Source organism: Lonchura striata, chromosome 17 (assembly GCF_050655825.1).
Source record: "Lonchura striata isolate lonStrDom1 chromosome 17, ASM5065582v1, whole genome shotgun sequence".
In the NCBI taxonomy this organism is placed as follows: domain Eukaryota; kingdom Metazoa; phylum Chordata; class Aves; order Passeriformes; family Estrildidae; genus Lonchura; species Lonchura striata.
Window position 1 is genome coordinate 10412880 of NC_140719.1, and position 24576 is coordinate 10437455.

General features: G+C 47.6%; 1 protein-coding gene across 2 annotated transcripts in view; it reads left to right on the forward strand.

The window, feature by feature from the left end:
* The window catches only part of CFAP77 (cilia and flagella associated protein 77), a 57229-nt gene extending 33014 nt beyond the window's left edge, over positions 1–24215 (forward strand). Inside the window, exons 3-6 of one of the 2 annotated variants that reach the window (XM_077787897.2) lie at positions 906–1122; positions 12627–12729; positions 14382–14477; positions 23988–24215. In XM_077787897.2, the coding sequence (XP_077644023.1) occupies positions 906–1122; positions 12627–12729; positions 14382–14477; positions 23988–24056 (485 nt within the window). In that variant the 3' untranslated portion in view covers positions 24057–24215. The other variant, XM_085593929.1, reaches the window with a different exon arrangement.
* Positions 24216–24576: the final 361 nt, after the last annotated feature.

A 24576-nucleotide genomic window follows, 5' to 3' on the forward strand; every position in this document is an offset into this window, starting at 1 on the left:
CTTTGTGCTCTCAGGGACAGTTTCCTTGTAAAATCAGACATCCTGAGCAAGCCAGGGAGGAGGGTGAGAAGACATCCAATTCAGATGGGCTATGGGATGCAGTGGGACAGTGTATGAAGCTCACAAAAGGAATCTTAGCCCCACAAGGCCCCCATGCACGGTGCACATGTGGCAGCAGGCACAGACTTTTCCAGGCATTTTCCTGGGGAAGGCTGTGAGAAGATCAGAGAAAAGAATGAGAAAAAATTCTTATCTCCACTTGCTGCACTGATTGTGCACATGTGGAATGTGTTATGGAGATTTGTTTACCAAAGAGTGATTTCTTAATTGGACACTGGATGGTGTTTGGGTTGACTGACCAATCTGGTCTGTCTGTATTGGACTGTCTGTAAGAGTGATGAGTTTCTAAAAGAGAATTGTATAATATGATATATGTCACTGTCGAGGCAGGACAGGAATGAAGAGACTCTGACTCAGAAGGCTGTGAGAGTAAAACTCCGATTTATTCAAAATGCACCGCTCATTTATATAGAGCTCTGCAAGGACCAAATCCATTGGTTCTGAAGTGAAAACAACCCACAGCATTGGTGCAGAGTGCTTGACGCACAGTGATAGAACTTAACTATAAACAATGTGAAAACAAAGAGATAAAGAATTATTTACATTCTTTCCCAGCTCTTTCCCAGGCCTCTGCCTGGCTAGAAACTCTCACTTTCTTCCTTTGACTGAATCTGAGTCCCACAGATATTAATAAATTGATTGATCAGCTTTCTGTAATCATGAAGTCAGTGCTAATTATTACCCAGCTGGGGTCTTGCGACAACACACACACACATCAATCTGCTTTCCCAATCAGGAGCTAACTGAGATGCCTCCTCTTCCTCTCTATTTCCTTCCACCTCCAGCCATAGGCCACTGGGATTCAGTGAAGGCCAAGCCTCACAAAAGGGTCATGCCCCGAGACTTCGTGGCCATGGGCCGTGCAGCTGTGGACGAAGGCTGCACCACAGCCCGGGACTTTGCTCTCTACTACAAGTACATGGACATCCGCTGCAAGGACAAGGGCATTCTCAGATATGGGGGCAAGGTACCTCCAGGCATGACTTTTGGCAAGCCACCACGGTAAGGGGGAAGGTTTGGGCCCTCCTCAGGATGAAATTATCCCTTCCTACCCTCACACCTACATGCCTCCCCAATCTCAGCTACCACAGTCCCCAAAACAGGAGCATCCTGAACCTGGGTATGCTGTCACAGCATCACATCCATGTCTGATGGCATTCCTGTCATAATCAACTACCTGAATCAAACACATGTGCCACAACACAGTCTCATTTCACCTGTAGTATTATGGGCTTGAAGCCTCTTAAAAATATCTTCCATGCCAACCCTTTAATTTAAATAATATGAAGAGCTGTCAGCCAGAAAACTGGCATCCCAGGGTCAGAAAATCAGAGCAACAGCATTTCTACCTGTCTGCACTGGTAGAAATACTCTGGTGGAGTTAAAGATCAGTTCAAATTCTTTATCCTACTCTCTCCTACTGAGTTCATTGCTCTGCATTGAGCAGAAGTTGGGAGTAGAGCACGATAGAGGCAAAGAAGCTTTTCCCTGCTAGTGCAACTCCAGCACAAACCAGGGCTCAAAGCCTCTTAAAGTCCTGCTACTGCTGGAGCCCAGGGAGGTTTCTTGCTCTGTGCAGGTCTGGACCAGACATTAGGTTTTATTTTAAGAGCTAGATAATAATCACTACCAGAAAAATAACAGCTACAAATTCTAAAGGAAAGACATGATGAACAGCACCGTGTATTTTACATGATAGTAAATGGGCTTTGCATATGCAAATTGAATGGATTTTAAAATGGTATTTAATGACAATTTTCGTAGCAGACATTAACATTAATTGCATCAAAATGAAAATGTAGCATTAGCTTGCTGTTAGCTGCAAATGCCCTAGCTATAAAGCTTTATCTTTATCAGTATCAGCCCTCTTCCATGTGACAGGGCTGCTCTGCAAATTGCAGGCAAAAGGGCTTTTATGTTGCAAAAGTATCCCCCAATGCAGGCCAAAATCAACATCAATTTTGCTTTATTTCTTCATAAACGGAGGTTAAATGGCTGCCTGTAAGAAGCCCAGACATGCTTCAAAAGTTTTAAGGAAAATCTGCAGACCCCACAATGGCAGAAGTAGTGAGAAAGGGCTTTTAATTGAAAGTTATTATTCTACAACTTGCCTGCTCCTTAATAGCTACCTTTTATGCAGACTGATTGTATTTATCCCTTTACTTTAAAAGCACATTATAGATAAAACCAAATTACTGGGATTATCAAAGAGTTGTTACAGCCATTTTGGTAAAAGTGGGAGTTTAACACACTTTTCCATTACTGGCAAGTTAAAGAGACAAGCTTTGGTGAGCATTCCCAGGACAAGGTGATCCCCGGTCACAGCAAGACCCATCTTCCTAAAAATGACCTGGTTGTCAATGGATTTCAGTTGGCTTTGGACTCTAAGCCCTGCTTGGCTGTGATCTCAGTGCTGCTACCTGGGAAGGTGCTCCCAGGTAAGGCGTATGCTTGTCTGGGAGCAGAAGAAAATGGTGACAAAAGGTCTTTTTTTCACAACTCCAAGCACTTCATGTCTTTAAGAAACAACAGATCCGACCAACACCTTGATGCAGTGAATTTTTCAGCAAGAACAACACCTGCCTGTCATCCTCCAGGAGTGGCAGTGTGGCTGAGGAGAGCAAAGGTGCTTTTCCATGGCACTGGAAGCAGCTGGGGACACCCTGCCTGATGTGGTGGTGCTCTGGGACAGCCCAGAACCACCCCCCCAGTGCAGACCCTGCCCAGTCTGCACCCACAGCTCTGTTGCAGCTCTCTGCACAGTGGGAATTGCAGCTGGTGCCAGCCCAAATAACTCAGCAGCTGTCACAGGAGCAGCTAGGGTCGGTGGGCAATGGGCAAGGGGCTTCTGGAGCCCTGCAACTCATCTCCAGCCCCTCCTCAGGCCCTGGGCTGTGCTGCTAAAGGCTTCTGTCTCCTGGAGACACCAGGGTCAGGAGCTCTCCCTCGGCTCACAGGTTGGAGCTCTCCTGGGTCACCCCAAATAGAAACAAGCACCAAACCTGTGGTTGCCATTAGTGCCTTGTTAATCACTGCCTGGCCCTGCTGCTGCTCCAACTCAGGTCACTCCTGCCTCTGCTTTCTGCTCACGGCGTGTGCAGCGTTTCACCAGGAGGCTCAGACACTGCAGGAAGCTTTCTGAAGCTTTGAGGCCTCTTTCCTTTCTTTTCCTGGGATATTTACCTTCAAAGGTCACCCATGCCCCTCCATATTCCCCCTGGGCACCTTCCAGGGGAGAGGAGCAGTGCTGCTTTTTGCTGATTCCCTCCCCATTCTCTCCCTCCCTTTTCCCAGAGTAATGTTTGCTACGAATCACGTGGCCAGCTTTGTTGTGAGAGCCATAAAAAGGACATTTTTCATCTCTCCTTTTTCCTGCTCTCGCTCCCTTCTCTCTCTCAGTAGCAGACAGAGATTTATTCCTTCCCTGATGCCTGTGGCATTTGGAGCTGGGAGGGGTCAGGGGAGGCACTGAGGGAACATAACAGATAATGCAGTGGTTCCCCAGGGGCTTGTCCAACTCCAGAGCCGATCCATCAGCAGGCAGTGCTCGTGCCAAGGTCAGCAGTAACGAGGATGGGGTGGGATCCCAGCCTCCCCCCTGGGGCATCCTCCAGCCAGGCTCCCCCAGTCCAGCTCCAGCTTCTGAGCTCTACAAGAGCTGCCTTGTGTGACCACACTTTGCAGGAGAGGACACCGAGTGCAGGCACTAGGCTCACAGCACACAGGCTCAGCTTCACCTCTCCCTGCCCTCCTCCCCACCACACACGGGTCCACAGGCTCATCTTCCAAGGAAAATTCCCATCTTTGACAGACACCTCCAGGAGCTAAACCACATCCACATGCTCTGTACACAACACATCATAGAGCTGCTGAGGGTCGCTGTGCTCCCAGGTATTTTCATTCAAAATGACCCCACAGGTGTGTCCAGCTCCCATACTCTGCAATAATGACCTTGTTTTACAAGGAGGAGGCTGGAGGGCACTGAGTGGGCTGGGGTTGATGATACTGGAGACCCAAAGGCACAGAGGGTCTGTGGAGACCTCCAGGATCTTCACTGGTGTCACTCCAGCCTGCTATTCAAGGTGCATTTGGAAACCTCAGTAGGTGTCCAGATGTATATTTATCCTCCTGACTACCTTTTCTGGCTGAGCTTCACTGTGCACTGAAATCAGCCAGCATTAAAGGATCATTTTTGGAATAAGAAGTAAACACAAAGACGTGGATGCTGTCTACAGCTAGATTTTAGCTGCTATTGATCTGTGCAAGGTCACACAAGGAGTTTGAAGGCAGAACACTCCAGCACACAGTTGGTACCTCGAGCACCAGTTCTGTCCCCAGGAGCGAGCAGGGCAGAGTGCACCATCAGCATGGACACGCTGCCCAGCCCTGCCAGGAGAACAAAGCTTCCAGTCACCTCTTGGTGAGCATCCTAAATCTCCCTCTACGCCCCAGAACCTATTCCTGGGCACAAGGACTGCACAGACGTGCCATCCTCTGCCATCCTGCACCTGTACCTGCTCCAAGCCCTGCATGGCCACAGCCCTGCCTCCCACGGGCACTTGGCAGTTGGCCTGGAGGTTGGGCTGACCTTGGGTGTGCTGGCAGGATTTCCCTGGCACTCTGTCATCCCCAGCCCCCCCCCACTGTCTGCCTTCGCTTCAACTGTCCCTTCCCTGAATTTTACAGCCCATTTTCCTTCTGTCTTCATCTCCTGCCTCCAATCCACCTCCCGTTCTCTAAAACTGCTCTTAATCTTTTGGCAGCTGTTTTCATCATGTCCCTGCAGCAAACTCACCTCTTCAAAGTGTTTGGTCACTGCAATCTCTCTTCTTCAAACTTACACTTGGCCAAGGGCATCAGTTACCCAGTACCTCCTCTTTAATTGGTACCATTTGCAACCATCCCAATCTTTCACCTTCCCTGAGAAGAGAGATTTCTATGCTCATGCTCTGTTTAGCAAGTGGCCTTTCCACCCAAAGTGTCTGTGCTGTTTGCACACAGCCAGAACAAAGTTTAGAAAGCTGCTCAAGAAGTGCTGAGGAACTTCCACTGATAGATTTCTTTTTGGGGTACTTAAAGAACATTTCAGGTTGCTAATATATGGCTGTGGAAAGAAAGCTAATCTAGATGTAGACCAGCTGCAAAGGTGCCAAGGAAATAATGTGTTACTGGAAAGAACCCATCAGGAAAAGCTGGACAGGCAATAAAATTGAATATTATGGCAAGAATTACAAGATAATATTATGGCAAATATTATCTGAGCCAAAAAGAGTGTAAAGCCACCAAAATCCTAAAGATGAGGGCAAAAAAAGTTTTACAGGAAAGAAAAAAAGAACAAAACAACTGAGGACTGACAAAACAATTGTGAAAATATAACACAGTGAGTGGAATCACTGTCAGGCTCATGGCGACAGAGAAACGCAACCAAGTTAAAAACCACAGGACTCCCAGCAGCTCAGATAATTACATATCCTATCCAATCCCACAGTGAAAGGCACTTGGTGCCTCTGCCACCATTCTCACACTGCTAAGAGAAGAATTTCTATTTCAAGAGTAGTTTTCTTCTCCTGGACGTGTTCCAGGCTGGGTGTGTGGTTGCAGAGCTCCCAGCCCCATCCGCCTGAAGCATCTGCTGGGGTGGAAGGACCTGTTACACCCTTCAAAAAATCCTGAGTGCACCTTGAACATACTGATTCCCCTCCAGAGTGCTGATTTGCTTGCTGTTAGAGTTTCTGACTGCTTCAGGCTGATGGTTTAAGAGAAAATAAACAGTCAAGTCATGGTTTGCCATAAGGTTCAGGTCCTGCGCATCAGCCATAGAGATGGGAAAAAAAGATCTGAAGGACAGATTTAGATCCCTTATTACCAATTGGTTTACACTGAATAGGAAAGTAATTTACTCTCACACAGACTGGCTGTTGTCTGTGGGTTTATCTCCATTGATTACAGCCAGATGAAGAATTTCTTCCAAAGTTTTACCATCTAGAGCTACTTCAGACCACAAGTGGACCTTTTTCTTTGCCAACTTTTGCTTTTTCAGCTTGTTCAATGAAAACCTGGGTCAGGGGGGAATAATCACAGAATCCTTTCTGTGAAAACAAAGCTTTTCAGCCTCATCAACATCTTTTCCTTTCAAACAAAGTCATGTTCCCACCCAGCCAGAGAGATTCAAGCATGGGATGGAGGTCAAGGGGAAGACCTCGTGGTTTGATTTCTTTTGCTCAGTGCTGCAGTGGGGTTTTTTTCCTTGGTTTTTCTGTTGTTGGGATGTTTTGCATTTGTTGATGGCTGCAGACTGAGCACTGTTCACTCTCAGCCATAGATCTGGACCTCCAGGCAGAACAGATCTGTTCACATCCCACCTGAGTTTCTCAGAGGATAACAGTAGATAAGAGTAGACAAATGTGTTAAAGAAAAACCTGAATAATCTTCAATTAAGTCAGCCAAAGGGCATCTCCAACCCTAAAATCAATGCTAGCACACAAATTCCAGCTTGTAGAGCCAGTTATTTAATAGGTAAGAGCTGCTTGGTATCTTTACTGCTAGACACAGCTTTCCATAGTGCTTTTAAGACCAGTGCAAGCAAACACCTCACTGGGCCTGGGAGGGAATAGTAAAGAAAATTGGTGCTCTTGTAACCATGTGTACTCCTAAGTACAGCTATGAGCATCTGATAAATCTTTTAAAGTGCATGTTTACAATGGATTTTATTCTTTTTACTGTTCTATACATATGAGCCCTCTGAGCAAAATAACAGATCCTCTGACACTTAGAAGAAGTCCCTGCCTCATTGGCTGCCTGCAGTGAAATAATTTATATTGTTATTTCCTCACCCAAATTACAAGGATTGTAAAGAAGCTTCAGAAATTCAGAGTAATCAGTGCTTTGGAGGCTCAGATCCCGCAGCTGCCACACGGGTCGAAGACCCACTATTGCAACTGAGAGTTTTGCCAGCCCAAAGACTGCAAAAAAAAATTGGTCCCTGAGTGTTTTCTACCAATTTTTCTCTTGTTATTTTCTTCAATAGTTAATGGAAAGTGAGGACAAATGGAGATCATTTAAAAATTATCTTTTGGGCCTCTCCATGGGTTTATTGCCAGGACCTATTTAGAGAAGCATAAAGCTTTAAGGGGGCTATAACTTTACTGTATATTCCACAAGCTGTTTGGACTCACACCCAGCTCATTTTGCCATGTCTCCCTCTCCTCACAAACACACCCACGCACGTGTGTGCAGGGACTTCTAGCTGCTAATTGAATTCACCCTTATGAAAGCCTTAACAAATTGTAAGTGACCTTTTATACAAATTTCAAAGTCAAGGATTCACCACTAACTGCACATCCCTCTTCTGCCATTCACCGTTATGCAAAACCCACAAACAATTAAAAGAAATAATGAAGAGCCCAGCGGCCCTCTTTCCTAATTAGCTGCAGGAGGCAGTGCTGGGGAGTGTGGTTAAGTGTTCAATTACCTCGGCCCTCCTCGCAGCCCTTGTTAGAAGAGACAGGTCCAGGGGCCAAAGGGGAACAATTAAGGCGAGGCAGAGCCCGCAGTTTGCAGGGGGATGCCGGGGCTGTGCCGGCTCTCGCACAAGAGCCAGAGCTGTAATCATACCCCAGCTTCCTGCTGGGCTACACAGAGATGAATTAATGGGAGATAGATTGCTACCTGCAGCCCATCAGTTACCAGGGGGGTAGGAGGCAATAGAGCACTGCAAGGGAGCCATAACCTGAATTTCCCTCTGCTCTCAGCCCCCTTTTAGGGCAGAGGGACCTGAGCGCTGATACCTCGCTGCTGCCAACACTGGGGGTACCCCACAGCCCCAAACAAAATCATAGACCCCAGCTTGAGCTTTATTTGAAGTTAATACCGCCCCACAGTCCAGAGGTGCTGGAAACTAAACTGTTCCCCAGTAAGAAACAGGTTGGACTCGATCTTGAAGGTCTTTTCCAACCCTAATGGTTCTGTAGGAAATCAACCTGAGCTGGTGGGAACTGGTTCTGCTGGGAGAGTCTATATGGACACTTCTTCTATCACAGGACAAATCCTTCCCAGCATGAAGACACAAGGAAAGAATATAAAAGTGGTGCCCCTGTAGCTATCTCCCTGGGGACTGAAGGCCCCAAAGACAGATCCTGACTGTGCAGAAAAAGCACATCTTAGGTGGAAGGACAGCAACAAGAACTAAACCCCCCTATAACCTCATTAACCTTCCAAGGAAGGGTTAAAGTTTCAGCATAGGCAGTGGTGCAGCAACACAATTTTAATGTCACAGGCATGGACAAATTCCCTTCTGTGATGGATCTGTTGTATAAGCAGCCGTGCAGGACCAGATCCTGCTGCCTGGAAGCTGCCACTGGGATTGGAGCAGTGGTCTGGGCAGAGCCCCAGGAGCCACTGCCTGCACCCATCCTCCCTGCTCCAGCAGCAGGAAAAGCACTGCCCTGGCTGCAGAGCCACACACAAACCCCACGGGCTGAGCTCTGCACTGAAATATTTACGTGCTTTTGAATTATACAATTCAAAAAGGGGGAAAAAAAAGCACTCGCAAGTCAAGTTTTTACCCTTTTGCAACAGAACTTAGCAATCAAATTGATTGCACCTTACAAGCTGGTGTAAACCCCCTTCCTGAGCAAAGTCCTTTGCATCCACTTTAGCCAAGCACCTTTTTTTGCAGCTGATATAGAAACCTTTGAAAATAAGTTTGAGGGGAGACTGACAACCTTGAAACCTCAAGAGCAGCATGGCATTGACGGGCGCGGCTCCCTGAGCTGAGTATTATAGATAGATTTTAATTTCATTTTAACAAAATAGCTGTCTCCAGTGGAAGAAGCATCAAGAGCTAAATGAGGACCCATCTTGAGCTGAATCACGTTGAACAGACCTCGGCACTGTCATTGATTTTCTGGGAAGAAAAAAAATGCCTCTGGCTACTAAACCAAATTAGTAGTCACTGATGACCAATTATTTTGCCCCACTGTGGACGGGAAGGCGTACTAAAATTCCAGTTTGTCAGACCCAAGGCTCTCTTCTCAAACGCCTTTCAACAAGCGTGTACCAAAAATCTCTCAGATGGTTCTGACGCCTTCCTGTTTTCGGCAACTTCTCCTTCTCCAAAGTTTTAATGAGCTGCTGCTCTGAGGACAGCCTGCCACAAAGTGAGCCCTTCCCTGCACGCTGGAGCACTATTTGGCATCAGCACAAATCACAGCTGTCAGGATTTATACACACATACACAAAAAAGTGTCAGCCTAATGTTTGCAAATTATAATTACCATTTCTCTTGCATGTCCCTGGTGCCTTCATTTTAGATAAATCCCAGCTCTGAGGTATCAGCTGCAAAGCACTGAAGGGCTCATATTGAATGGAATAGATTTAACTAGTTTGTAGCTCATTTAAGGCCTACACTGTTTTATTTTAATATTGTTAATACTTTATTATACTTTTTAACACTGTTTTCACAGTAAAATAGCCTATTAGGAGGCTGCAGCTTCTTTTCCAGGAGATGTCTGGCAGACTAGAATTCCACATTGTATAACCAAGTTAGCAGGTGCTTGTCATTTCAGTTGAAAATAGGTCTGTACCCTGACTCGTGAAAGTAAATTAGAGAGATTCTATTAAAGAGACAGGAACTGTTTCAGAGATAATAGTTTTGAAAATGTGCACAGATAAATTTTAAAATATTTAGGAAATGTCAGCATTAGAAGTAGCTCCAACTATTTGACTATAAAAGGAAGCAGATGAGTATTCTTTCCCCTACAATTATAAATAATTTGTTACATCCTATCAGAACTTCTTTGCCTTTCCTTTCTGTGGCAGGGTGCTTGTGCCAAAACAAGGAGATCTGAGTAACTGTGAATGAGACGGGTTTTAATGTGCAATAAGCATTTCCAGAGGATGCTTCCCCTGCTCTCCCCGCAGCATCTGCAGACAGCAAAATCCTCCCTGTTCAGGAGCGACATCTGGGCAGGGTGACAAAAGGAAAAGGAACACACAAGCCATTGATCCCTGTCCTTAAGTAACACTAAGGCAAAAGGACATTTTCCCAAAGGCCAGCTGCAAGTGAGGGCTGTCACATTGCCAAGCAGCGCCAGTACCGGGGCCGAATTCCCCGTCCCTCTGCTGAGATCAGCCTTTGACCTACAAAGGAAAATCCACCTCGCTGAGATCTCTCCAGTCACCTCAAAGAGGTGTTCCCTGCTGTCCCTTGCTCTTCCCCACTTCCTCAGGGCTTCTCTCAAAGGAGGAAAAGCCAGGGGAAGCCTCACATCCTACCAGGGCTTATATATAACCGAGCACACAAGTCCTTCCCACCGATGTGAGAGAGGCAGTTCATGCGTGCATCATTCCAGGCATGATTCTGTACTTTGCTGGATCAGGACTTAAATGTGATTAATCACACGGCAGGGAAGGATCTCTGAAGAGCATCAACCCAAATGTGTCCTTTCAAGCATTTACTTACAAGCCAGCTGTGGACTATCAGTCACCAACTGCCTGGTCCACTGGAGATGGTAAAAGTCACCTCCATAGAGATGGGGAAACACATTTAACTTCAGAAAAAAAACCCCAAAAATCAATAATCAAAGGCTACACACAAAGGCTTAGTGCTTCCCTGTGTCCCTCCCTGCACACCAGGAAAGCTCCTGCCTTGGAGAGCAAAGGGACAGCAGCAAACAAGCAATGCTCACCATGTGCTTGTGTCAGGAATACCAACTTTTACACCACACTACAAAACTGGAGACCCAAACAGATAATAACACACTTTACCACTGGTTTGCCACATCTTTTAACCTTTTAAATATTTCGCCCAGCTCTGATCAGCATGAAATGCCAAACTGGAAGGGAAGGAGGGGAAAGAAGAGGGGACAAAGGGTAAATGTCAGCGTTGCCTTTGGCACTGGGTGTCTCCAGATAATGGTCTGGAGCAGCAGGGCTGATTTGCAAGCAAAGGCTTGAAAAGCCCTGCAGCATGTGATCTATGAAACAGGAGGCCTGCAGAAGGATGTCTCCTCTGATATGAATGTCCCCTTGGGATGGATATTGCTGGATTGCACATCCAGCATCATTAGAAAACACAACCATAGATTAGGCTGTTTTGAAGCATGTGGTGTGCAATAATTAAGTAATAAAAGTCACCACGGGGGTGAAGGAACAAGAAACAGAAGAGTTACTATTTGCATACAGGCTGCTGGCGTCCTGGGTGATCATCAAGGATTCTCCAGGCTGCTAAAAGCTGGCAGCTGTCAATTCTGGACCCACTCCTGCCACAAGCCATGAAGCACGTGGGCTCTCTGCAGAAACAGGTGGAGCTGGTGGCCCAGAAGCAGCCCAGCAGCTACCCCAAGTCCCCAGTGTCCTTCAGGGGGACAGGAACAGTGCTGGATCTGCTGTGGGAGCTGCAGCTGAGGGCTCTGCAGGCTACAGGTGGGAGCAGAGCTAGAGGTGAGAGCTCCACAGTCATCAGCTGCTGCCAAGATGGGAAAAGTCCCTCCTTAGCTAGGTGTGCAAGGACAAGGACCAATAAAACTTCAGCTTGAGGTCCTTCATCACCTTCAAGTGTTTGCTTCTGGGGGAAAGGAATAGCAGCAGAATTATGGGAATTACTGATTTGCTGTCCCTGCCACTGCCAGGTCTGCTTCCCTCGGTGGCTGATGAAGTATCCTCACTTGCGAGGAGCAAGACTCAACAATTTCAGGCTACAGCTTTGCCACAAGCTGGTCAGGTTAATGGCACCTCAGAGCAGCTGAATGGGACACTGGCCAACAAGCAACTGCCTTTTTAGTCTTTTTCTAGAGCCTGGGTCATGTGCAGCTCCTCCCCTCTGCTGTCTCCTTGCTCCTGAAATCCTCTTTCAAGGGGCAAATACACCTGCTCCGTGCAGCTGAGGCACCAGACCAGGGCTCAGCATTTCAGCTCCCCTTTCTGCTGCAGACCCCTGACCTCTGCATTGGGTCCATTTTTAGCCCTATTCAGGCTGCTTAGGACAGCACTTCCTCCTCTCACCCCATCCATCATTGCACATTTGCAGCCTTTGGTGCACCACACCAGAGATTTTAACAGCCAGAGCAGTGCTATTTTAGCAAAACACACTTGGCACCCAGGGGTTCTTCTCCTGGAGGGAATCCAGCCAGAGCTGCTCCACTGGGGACCAGCTGGGAAATGCTCACCTGAAGCTCCAGCAGGGCCCAAAGATGAGCTGCATCCTGTGGTGCCCCGTGCTCCTTCCATCACACCAGGGCTCACACAGAGCTGCTGAAAGCTGCCCTGAAAAAGGTTGTACAATTGTCCCAGTTCTGGGGAATGCCCTGGCACAGCTTAGCACAGGTGTGTGCAGGCTGTGGTGGGCTCACTGCAAATGATTGTGGGTTTGAGGCTTCCTGAGGAGGAGAAAGCCTTTCCCAGCGTGAGGCTTTATTCATGTTCTCACCAGTCACTTTTGAGGAGCAGAGATGTGAGCCAGCACAAGGAGGCAAAGATTACATTGGTGCCTTTTCAATGTTTTCCAGGCCTTCCACTCCATTTTTTGACCTCATACAACACAGATACAAGGAACTGTGGATGGAGGAGCAGAGAGCCCGGACTGTAGTCCAGCACGTGGTGAAGAAAAAGGTGGGAATAGTCCAGCAAAGCTTTCCCCTGATGTGCACAGCACTACTGGGCACAACCCCCCACTGTCCTACCCCACAAATAGGCTCTCAGCTGGGAAAACATCCCCCTGACTACTACAAGGCTGATGAAGCCTAACACAGGTGAGCATCCCCCTGCCAGGAGCCCCACGGGCTGTCCTTTGGACATCAGCTCTGCTCAGGTTACCTGTGACAGTGGCCACAACAAAGGAACAACCAGCAGATGCTGAAAGGACAGCCCCAGCCCTGAGCCTGGCATGGTGTGGTAATGCAGCACCCACAGCAGCTGTTGGAGTGTAAGGTTGTGCTGTTAAACACACCAACATTGTAATATCATTTAAAAGCAGCCAATGACTGTTTTATTAGTTAATGGTTCAAAGAAGAGTCGGGCTAATATGGTAATGACCAATTTCAATGGGCTTACTGCCATCACAAACTGTGCTTTATAGTTGAAGTGCAGGAATACAGTGTCCTTAATTAGCAGCTATTTTATGAATACAGCAGTCTGGGACATTGGAAAGTGCATCCCTACTTTATCTATTAATGACTGATGTTTTTAATCACTAAGTTGCCTCCATCAAGCCACCAATTACTGAGTTAAGCAACACAAACCTGTATCCTAGACCACAGAGCAGACAGATTCTCAGGGTATCCAGGTACCTGCACTGGCTTGTGCTGGGATTATCAAGCACTGTAACCTGCAATTAATCAGGAGAGCCAGGCACACTCACCATGGTGGGGGTGCTGGAAGTGACTTTCCCAGTTAGGGATGAGCCATTGCTGTAGCTGAGGGCTTCCAGTGGGCAGCAGTCACCTCCCTGGGATGCTCTATAAAGCAGGCACTGAGAGCTGACAGCTGCTCATGTGTTTTAACTATCAGAATTGGCTGCATGGACATGGAAAACTCCCCAGACCATGAAACTGTGATCAACAGCCCAAAGCAACTTCTGGCCTCATCCATCCCAGTGTCACTGCACTGCACAACATGGTGCTGATGTGCATGGCTGTGCAGCAGTTTGAGCCCACTGGTGTGTTTCTCTTTGGGTGCAGACAGAAGAAGGGCAGCAGTTTGAGCCCCCGGGTTTCTCTTTAGGTTCAGAGAGGAGAAGGGCAGCAGTTTGAGCCCCCAGGTTTCTCTTTGGGTTCAGAGAGGAGAAGGGCAGCAGTTTGAGCCCCCGGGTTTCTCTTTGGGTTCAGAGAGGAGAAGGGCAGCAGTTTGAGCCCCCAGATTTCTCTTTGGGTGCAGACAAGAGAAGAGCAGCAGTTTGAGCCCCGGGTTTCTCTTTGGGTGCAGACAAGAGAAGAGCAGCAGTTTGAGCCCCCGGGTTTCTCTTTGGGTTCAGAGAGGAGAAGGGCAGCAGTTTGAGCCCCCAGGTTTCTCTTTGGGTTCAGAGAGGAGAAGGGCAGCAGTTTGAGCCCCCGGGTTTCTCTTTGGGTTCAGAGAGGAGAAGGGCAGCAGTTTGAGCCCATTGGTGTTTCTTTGGGTGCAGACAGGAGAAGGGCAGCAGTCTGAGCCCCGGGTTTCTCTTTGGGTGCAGACAGGAGAAGGGCAGCAGTTTGAGCCCATTGGTGTTTCTTTGGGTGCAGACAGGAGAAGGGCAGCAGTCTGAGCCCCGGGTTTCTCTTTGCTTGCAGACGGGCGAGGTGCGCGAGAACCGCACCACGTTCCTGCGCACGCACCCGCCGCCGGTGAAGGAGGAGTCCTTCTGGCACCTACAACGCTTTGAGAAGGTATGGACCCATCCCCTGACCAAAGCCAACTTCTCTGGGCCTCTACAAGCACCTGATGGAAATCAGGGACACTCTCTAACCTTGCCCATGTGCCCACATAGATCCTTAGCACACAATGAATGAGGTTCTTAACTCAGAGCTCCCCACGACCCAGACCTTAAATTGGTCACAAATATGTTCAACCATCAGCCCTGGATATTTTTTGCCAGTCATAAGACCTGAAAGAGAGGCAGCAGTTGCCCAGATAACATATTTTATAACTTTTGTGCACTTTCACAAGCTTCCTGAGCTGAGAAGCATCTTTTTATATCTCATTGTTAGTGCAGGGGTGGCCTTTGCTCTACAAGTGCCCTACACAAGCAAGACAGTCACACCTGCATTTTGGGAACGTGCCATTTCATCAGCTCTCACCATAGCTAATTCAAACCACACCAGATGTTTCAAGAAGCTTTTCCACCCCAGAATTAGAGCTTTCCAGAAAGCCTGAACTCCTGATGCCTCTCTAAACTACCTGATTGACAATATCCACCATGAGACAAAGTAAAGGGTCTGGGCAGGTTAGAGACGTCCGTGACACTTCCTTTAATTGATCCAAATAAGAGCCAAGGTGAAGATTTCTTGTTCTAGTGATGGGATCTAAACATCTCCCTGAATTAATCTGTGCAACCTGCTGTACCCTGGGGTACTTGTTAGAATTCCATTAACTTTGTTTGTGGTATAAATTATATGGAAACTTACAGGGAAGAGCTAGGGGAGGTTTTAGGAGAGCAGGGGAAAGAGCTGGACCAGTAGAATGGAAAGGAGACACCAGAAAGTGAAAGCACTGAAACCTGCAGGGAGTTTACATGGCCAAAATCATATTTGGCATTGATAGATATCACTGCAAAGAACTCTCAGCTCTCTGTCCTGGCCCTTCTTCTGGTGGGGTTATTTTTTTTGCCACGCTGTTGATTTCTAACCACAGTTTAAAACAGCGAAGGAGCCCTGTGATTTCCTGAAGGTAATTTACTTGTACAAGTTGGAGAGTTTTGCCCAAGAAATGTGCTTTGCACCACCTTGATGTATTCCTCTCCCATCCTGTCTAAGAGTGCCCGATTAGCATATGTCAGTAATCATTTATCCCCACTGCCTGTCAGCTCGGAGCTGCTGCTGCGGCGGCGGCGGCGAGAGAACATGACCGATCGCTGTTAAACAGATTGTGAGAGTCACACGAGATCCTGGGGCAAGCCTCCTCTTTAGAGCTCCTCTCACCCCAGACCTTTCCATCACCGTTCATTTTTCAGCCTGGGTTTTGCTTTGTGCTTTCCCTTTTGTTTCATCCGTGGATGTGGTTGGGTTCCCGCCCCAGCCACAGCTCTCAAAACCTTCAAATCTTTCCTTCTTTCTTCTCTTTCTTCTTCTCCCTTTCCCTTCCTTCTCAGAAGCAGCATCCAGGGAGGAGGGACAGCTCATTTTGCACAGTCTTTGCAGATTTTCCACACTCCTCCTTTCTCATTGCATTATCCTGGGACAATTGCCTTTCCCCAGCTGCAGATCTAACAGGCACAGCCCACATTAGAACTTGGATCAAGGAATTTGTTACTCACTTGACCTTCAGTGCATGGTTTCCTCCATGGCAAAATAACTCCTCTTGAACACCCATAAATGTTTACCCATTTAAAAGCAGTAACAGCCTGAAAGAAGTTAAGGGTTCCCAAAGATATTTGGTGGTCTCCAAACTGTTTTTTAACTACTCTTCTGAAGCTGTGCTCTACAGAGATGGTGGAATGGTTTTGAAAGCCAGACTGACCTAACCCAGGGACTCCAGGAGTCAATGTCAGTCTCTCTTTTACTGAGGTGACAAATGACCAAAATACTGCCTCTAATCCAATAGCATTTTCATCCTACTGTGCAAAAAGAATATTAAAGGCAACTACGAAAATATCACTTCACAGAATGCTTGTTAGCAGACTCCATCTGCATATTCCTACCAGCCTTTGGTGGCTCTGACCAGTACAGAAGATGCTCATGATTTGGGAAATACTCCAGACCCTGGGCAAGAATATTCAGATTCTCCATTGCCTGACCACAGCCTCACTTTAAACTTTATTTCCATGTGATCCAAGGTAGGTGTGAGGTGAGGAGTGTGATATTCTCAAGCCACACATCCTTCTGGTCAGTCAGTCACCTCATCATCTGGAATAACACCTTTCAGTCTAGCCTGCCCTGAGTCTGAGGGGAGCAACACCCCTGAAATAGTTATAATCCAAAACAGGGACAGGAGGAAGATGAGATTTTGTTCCTTTAGGCCCATAAAAATCATCAAGAAGGATTTTTTTTTTTTTATTCCCACTGTGGCCCCTTACAGAGAGCTGCAGAAACTGGGCATGGATATCTCTGCTGGCTCTTAAACTGGGCTTTCCATTCAGTCCCTTACACCATGAAAGCTTGCCCAAGAATTGGAAGAGAAGAAAACAAAGGAGATTTTTCCTCCCCACTAATTGCATCTGCTTGCTCTCTGCATTGCCAGAGCTGCATGATATTACATAGTCATTCAGTCAGTAAAGTATGGACAAATTGACTATATTTTCATTTGGATTTAAGTTTCAGCCCCACTGCTTTAGAATAATGGCCCACACTGTTAAGCTAACTGGGTGATTTACAGGCTCTCCCACACCGGGTGCTCTGCTCAGTCACTCTGCAGGACTGACCTGGCCCCTGGTCTCCTGGGCCCCCCAGCTCACCAAGACAAGCAGGTCACAGTCCTGTCCTGATGGGCAGTTCATTAGGGAAAGTTGCTGCATTGAAGTGTTTTTTTGTTTATTTTTCTTTAACTAAACCAAGCAGATGTTAACTCCTTACTCACCTCAGCAAGATGCTTCTACTGCCTTCCTCTTCCTCAGCCACCCCCCAAAGCAAACAACTTCTGCCTTGCTTTGCCTGCAGCGACACCATTCCAGGGCTCACGTTCTGCCAGAATGGCTGGGACTTGCACCAAAATTTAATTTATTTGTAGATGTGGGATTACATTCCCTGGAGACTGTACTCTCAGGCACCCAGCATGGACATAAATTATAGAATCATGGAATGGTTTGGGTTGGAAAAGGACCTTGAAAATCATCTTGTTCCAACCCCCCTGCCATGAGCAGGGACATCTTCCACTGGACCAGGTTGCTCAGAGCTCCATCCAGCCTTGCCTGGACCACTTCCAGGGATGGGGCATCCACAACTTCTATGGGCATCCTGTTTCAATGCCTCACCACCCTCACAGGGAAAAAAAAAAATCTAATATCTAATCTACACCTACTCTCTTTCAATTTAACCCATTCTTCTTGTCCTATCACTCCAGGTTCTTATAGTCTTGTCCCACCTTTCCTGTAAGTTCCCTTCAGGTCACCCCAAAGTCTTCTCTGTTCTAGCCAGAACAATCCCAATTCTCTCAGCATCCAGTCCCCCACATTCAGTGGATGTCCTGGTCCTGTGTCACTCCTCGCCTGCTGGCTGAGGCAGAATTGTGTCAGCCAAACTCTGGAAAGAACATTGCTGCCCAAATGCAGGATCTCCACCTGTGCCAGGCTGGGGTGAGGCTCCAGCCACCTCCATCTGAACATCTGATAGTCACTATCCAAACCAGTAAGTCAATGCTGGCCATCCCCAATGTATTTCCAGAGCTCTATCAAGTCAAGAAGGATTCAGGCAGCAACAAAGCAGCAACACAGGACAGAATTCACCAACGTGTCAAAACAGCTCCGTGCACCTCCTGTCACCGACACACACCAGGGTTCTTCCTTTGCTCATTAGAGAATCCCAGCTCACAGAGACACTCGGGTGGCTTGTTTACTTGACCAAGCAAGGGGAAGGAAAGAAAATGCAGCAACTTTGGACAAGACTTTTGTCACCGCGCGCTGCCTCCCCGAGCAGATGAAACGCGCGGCGCGCGATGCGCGATATGAATAAGCGATAAGCAATTGACGAGCAAGTGTTCGGGTACCTTGGCAAAAGACTTAATTTGCAACCTGGCACAAAATCAAAGGCTCTGTCAACGGCTGAGCGGCTCTCCTGCGTATGCCTTGCATTACCTGGGAAAGCTCTGTCAGGTAAATTTCCACTGAAAGTAATTAGAGGAATCCCCACTGTATAAACTTTGCAGCAAAAAAATTCTGGGCTCCGGAATTTGATTCTCACCAGGGATCCGATATCTGCTCACAGCCTGATCCTTCGTCAGAATTAACAGCTGAGGTTTAACACGTACACACAAAAATGTTCCGCATTTTTTTTTAATGCCTTACCTCTATTTTTGTCTATAGAGCTGAACTGACAAGCACAGCTCATGTAATCTTGCAGCTGTTGTCTTGTCAGAAAAGCCACAGATTCTGCTTAAATAACCTGGGCTTGATACACACAGCACACAGGGCTGGCTGTTCAGGTGCAGCATTGGTTCTCTGGGGTTTTAGGGCAGAAAAACTTCTGGGACTTGGAGTGCTATAAAACTCCTCTCCTGGGGCCTAAACAGTGCTTAAATAATAAAGCAATGAGTTCAAGAGCTTCCTGGCACCACACTACCAGATCAATCCTCCCTTCAGCTGGGACTTTGGCTGACCAAAAAGAATTAAAATCAGTGTCAGCTGATGGTTGTTCAATGGCTCAAGTGACACGAGCTGGTGGCTCCCAGCCCTGCAGTAACAATCCGAAGCAGCATCACTGGCACAATGCAAAGAGAGCACAACACCCTGCAGGGCCCCAAACAGGCAGCACAGACCCAGCTGCCCTGGGTGTGATCCCTGCACGTCTCCTCTGGGGCACTGCAGCCATGTCACCTCCCACCCACTGCACGGCTAACTGCAGGCTCTGGGCCCTTGTCACCAGCACTACATTTCCCTGCAGATTCTGGAGGTTTTCCTTGTTTTGCCTCCACAGTCAAAGATTCCAGCAATGCAATTGCTCAAATCACAGCAAAGCATTTTCATGATCCAGGTTTTCCCACTAACCCTTGTGCCCTGGACACTCAACCTCTCATCCCACCCAATGCTGCCTCTGTCACAGAATATTTTGGCTTGGAAGGAGCCTTTAAGAGCCATCTAGTCCAGTTCCCCTGCAGTGAACAGGGTCATCCTCAAACAGATTGTGTTTCTCAGAGCCCCATCCAACCTGACCTTGAATGTTTTCACAGACGGAGCATCCACCATCTCTCTGGGCAACACATCCAAGTATTTCAACATCCTCATTGTAAAAAACTTTTATATCTTATCTCAGTTGACCCTCTCTTTGTAAAAACATTACTTGCCATGCTCAGCACTTCCCTCAGACACATCTCCACGCTCTGGACATCTCCAGGTTAACACAGGAAAACAGCAGCACCCTCCTGTGCAGATGTACAGCCTAGATCACCTCCAGGGCAGGCTCCACCTACAGCCAAGCCCCAGTAGCCAAAGGCAGCACAAGGAACAGTTGGCAACCAATTCCCATTGCTCTCCTGGAGAGTCTCACCCATGAAGGAAGAGATTTCGGGTGCTCACAGCTTGTGGCAGGGTGAAGCCACACATGCTGTGTTGGGTTATGAGTGAGCAGCTGCCACTGCTGCCAGTGCACAGCTCCATGGAAATGCTTTTAGAATGGGTTTGGGATTTCATTCGTGGCACTGTTCTGACTTCTGCGGAAATGCTATTTATCAAGATAACTTTAAATAAAACTTTTGCCCGGCATGAAAAGGGTCAGGATTCAGACATCAAGCACATGAGGTCAGTGTGAAAGCTGCCAGCTCTCGTCTGACCCTGAAACATCTGCCAGGGAGGTGGGGGGCATACCCCAGGTTACAGCTCCAGTGCATTAATTCTTCTTCCTCATGCTGTTGTCCAGACCAAATGACCAGTGAACTCCAGCAAATATCTGTGGCATTATTTTCAGAAAGGAAAAAAAACAACAAAAACCAAAAAACTAACCCAAATCTCCGTGGAACATTAAATACAGCAGCCCAAAATTGCCAAGCACTGTTTAAAACCTCCCTGGGCTTGAAGCAAATAAAGATCATTTAGCCCAGGCTCCCTTGTCCTGCATTTCCCTCTGTTCTTAGAAAGGTGGGGAGAGAAAAATCAACCCCATTCGTTAAGCCAGTTAAGCACGCTCCTGGCAGGAAAAGCCACATTATTTGTAACCCTAATAATCCAACACTCACCTCTGAGCACAGCTCATCTTGGACAGAATAACGTCTGTTTTAAAAGTACCTGCCTCTCTCTAACTTGTCATGGCATTTGTTGACAACCCTATTGAAAGCCGCTCTCGATGCGGCTGTGAAGGATCTTTCAGCACCTCTTTCTCTTTCCTAGACAGTTTTTGAAAGGGAGGGGAGAAAAAGAAAAAAGCCATCAATACAGGGGGAAAAAGGCATCAGCAGCCAACATCGGCTGATGAAGCGCCTCACCTGGGCCCCCAGCACACCGCCTCCAATTAAATCAAAATGGTTTGTTTTTAATGGTCTTTTACACTGACAAGTGGGCTATCATTCCAGGCCTAGAGAGCTGTCAGGGAGCCGAGGCAAATCCTCCGTTGATAATGCCCAATGCTTCCAATTAGGAACCGAGGCCGCTCCTGGCGCACTAACGATTCCCCAGCCTCCCCCAAGACCCCTTCGGCGTTGGCTTCTTCGTCTTCGCTCTTCCTCCGCCGCAAATTACTGACACAAAACGGAGGCGCCCCGGTGCCTCCTCACCACGCCGGGCCCCGGCCCTGTTGGATTTAATGAGGCGATGGAAGTTTTTGCGGATCTTCCGCTAAATTCTTTTCTTGTTTGACAGCTGCTTGAGTGTTGACCTTATAAAAGATTTAGTGTTTCTCATTATTTTCTGTCAAGCTTTACAAGCGGTGGCTTCGCGGAAAATCATTTGCATCTCGATGCACGGGGTGGGTTTTTATTTTTTTTTAATATTTTTTATTTTGTCTGTACGGGGATGCTCGGCACGCTGAGCGTCAGTGTGTGCACCCTACCCCTCTCTGTATTGTTTGTTTTCCTCCCTCCCTTCCCTGAAAAAATCCACTGTTTTGTGTCATTTTGGAGGAAAAAAACAAAGAAAAAAATAAGCGGCAGGATTTGTTAGACTCTTGTAAATGAAGGAGGGTTTGGGAAAGAAAAAAAAAAAGAAAATAATAGAGATTGGTTTCCTGTAAAGTGAGCACAGGAAAGTGTTTTGTCACCCGCTAAAAGGATTCGATCAGACAGATGATGGAGGAACCAGGCCGAGTCCCGGTGCAGCTTTGTTGTTAAAGTGAAAAATGGTGCAAGGCTGGGGAGCTGCCTGGGAGCAGAGCCAGGCAGGTGCTGGGAGAGGGACAGGGACAGCCACGGCTCCATGGATCCTTCCAGGCCACGAGGAGAGCCTGGTGCTGTTCATTACCTGCTTCGGGCCTTTCCATGGGTTCTCTCTCAAGTCACCACAAACCACTAAGTGCAGCTCTAAGCTAAAGCTCCCCCCCATAAGCTGAGCTTATTTTGCACCCAAGGGTGCTCACAGTGCCCAGCAGCTACAGCACCCACAAAACCCTGCTCAGTCTCTGGGGTTTGCTGCCATCAGGGGAGCTCTGACTTCCCTGCACCAGCTTGGCCTTTCTGCATCTCACATGCAATTTATCAGCCCTCAATTAACACCCCTGCCTTAATGTACCCTCCGATTTAACACATTATTGTAACTGTGAAACTCTAAAGATAACACCCCCCAAATACATATTGAATTTTTTTTTATGAGTTATTATTTTTCTTGCCCCTCTAATTCTGTGAGGCAAACACTGACATCACAATGTCCCAGCTGCAAGGGTCCTGCAGGTTTTCATTTATCAATAATAAATGAAATGAACAGCAGCAAACATTGCTCCTCAGCAGCAGCTGGAGCCCATGGCAGCTCCATCATCCTGCAAGGAAAACCTTTCAGCTTTTTCCTACAAACCATATTCCTGTCCTGCTGCAGCCAGTGCTCCAAACAAAATCCTGGCATTAACAACCCATAACTGCAGCAGAGTAATGGCAAAGATCATCAGCTGTCTCTAGAGGAAGTACCTTTGGGTTCATCATTTAAAATACGAATTAGAAGAATCAGAGATGAGGATTCATCACTGGCATTGACTGCTCATCACCAGTCTCTGTCATAAAAAGACCTTTGACCCAAGGACACCCTTATCTGGGCTCTAATGACTGGGAGGGTTTCTCATTTTTTAAAACAGCACTTGCCCCTGTCCTACACCTGGTGCTCCCCACTCACTCATGCTGAGGGCAGGAGCTGGCATCCCTCACAACTTCCTCAAGGCTCTGCTCACTTTAATTACTGCCAGTTGTGGCTCAGTGGGACATTTCTCACCCAGGAGCTTTGTACCAAGATTGGAGTGAATAAACTGCTCTTTCCTCTCCCATGGCATCACCCCATCCCAGGCAGAAGCATCCCTGTGCCCAGTTCCCAGCCCTGGTGAGTGAGGGAGCATGACAGGAAGGCAGAGGAACATTCAAGAGAAGCAGCTCAGCTGTCCTTACCTGCAAGCACTGGGTTTTTCTAACAATTCCAGCTGCAATGGAAAAACTGCTGCATCTTTAATGGCAGGTTGGAGTTGGAACAACCAAGAATTGTCCCTGCCAGCTCTCTGGGGTTACCCACCTCCTGCAGCAGCCCCTGGTTCTGCCTTCCCCACCTCTCCCTCCCCAGGAGGGGTTATCTCACTGCTGCTATTTGTGAGAAAGCAAAAACCTCCAGAAACAGCTGTCTGAAGTTAGGCACTCAAATGCATATTTAAGTACCTGAACGCCTTCCTCCAGAGAGGGGGAATAGCTAAATACGCTTTGTTTGTCTTGATTAATGAGATCACTAGCAAGCTTTTCAGGGCAAAGACTGCTCTGTATTTTTACATATGCAAAACCTGACATCTAGCCAGCCTGAGCAGGGTGGATGGGGGAAGTGGGAGGCAGATGTATGGCACAGGGAATTGTGCTGGGGCAGGCAGAGCCCGTGGCCCCCCATGGAAAACACTCCAGCCCCAGTCACTGCATCTCCCGTGCAGGTTTGCCGTGTTTCTACCCCCAGTTACTTCCCTTTTGTTTATTCTCATGGGTATTTTTTCACCCTGTCCTTGCTCAAAGGTGATTCCTGGGGAGTTGCTGCTGCTTCTGTGTTTTTAGGACAGGTCATATAAGAGCTCCTGAGCCCACCCTGACCCCTCAATGAAGCACCCAAGTCCAGTGGTGTAGAAAACAACTCATATTTATTTCAGGGCCCACCATAGAGCATGGCAGTTTTTGAAAATGTCAGACAACAAACACACCATAAAAAAAACTACAGGGTCTTGATGCTAGAGCAGGATAAGAATCTCCTGAAGTCAATCAGAAAGCTACCACTCATTTTTAGCAGGTTAAGTGTTTAACTTCAGCCAGAGACATCTCCCAGTCAGGCAGAAGCCCTTGTGCAATCTGCAGTCTCCTCCCTGTCTGTGCTTCAACCTATTTTCTGTGGCTGGCTGCTGGCTGTAACCAATCCTCTCTCTCTGCTCCTTTCCTTGTAGGTTGAGCCTCATCTCAGGACTTTTCCAGACCCTGAATCCCGGAAAAAGGCTCTCAGTGCCTCGCGTTGAGGAGTCCTGTGAGCTGTCCCCTTCCCCAGAGAGCCCCCACAGCAAGGATGGTGCTGGGCACAGCCCTGGGGTTCCACATGCAACAGACTTTCTCTCAGGTTTTACAGAGTTGTGCTAACGCAGATATAGCCAAATAAATCACAAATATAAGAGGAACAATTCTGTCTCAGCCTGTTCACTGCTTTGTGTCAGCTGCACCACACAGCCTGCCCAGCACAAGGCTCGTGATGCTCAGGAACAGGGCAGTGCTCACACCAGCACAGCCCCACAGGGAGGCAGGACAGGCTCCTTCCCTGCTGCTTCTGGACAAATAGATTGGATGCAGCCATATCCTAGCTGATATCAAATCTGTAATGTCTCATCAGGCCTCATTTCTTTGCCAAAAAAAGCTTCTCATCAGTGCCTGATTCAGCAAAGGCATTGCCTGTGTGAAGGAATTCAAACACCTGCTTTGAGTGCTCTGCCAAGCTGGGGCCTCAGCACAGGCAGTGCCTCTGCTTTAAGGTGGCTCCAGCCAGCC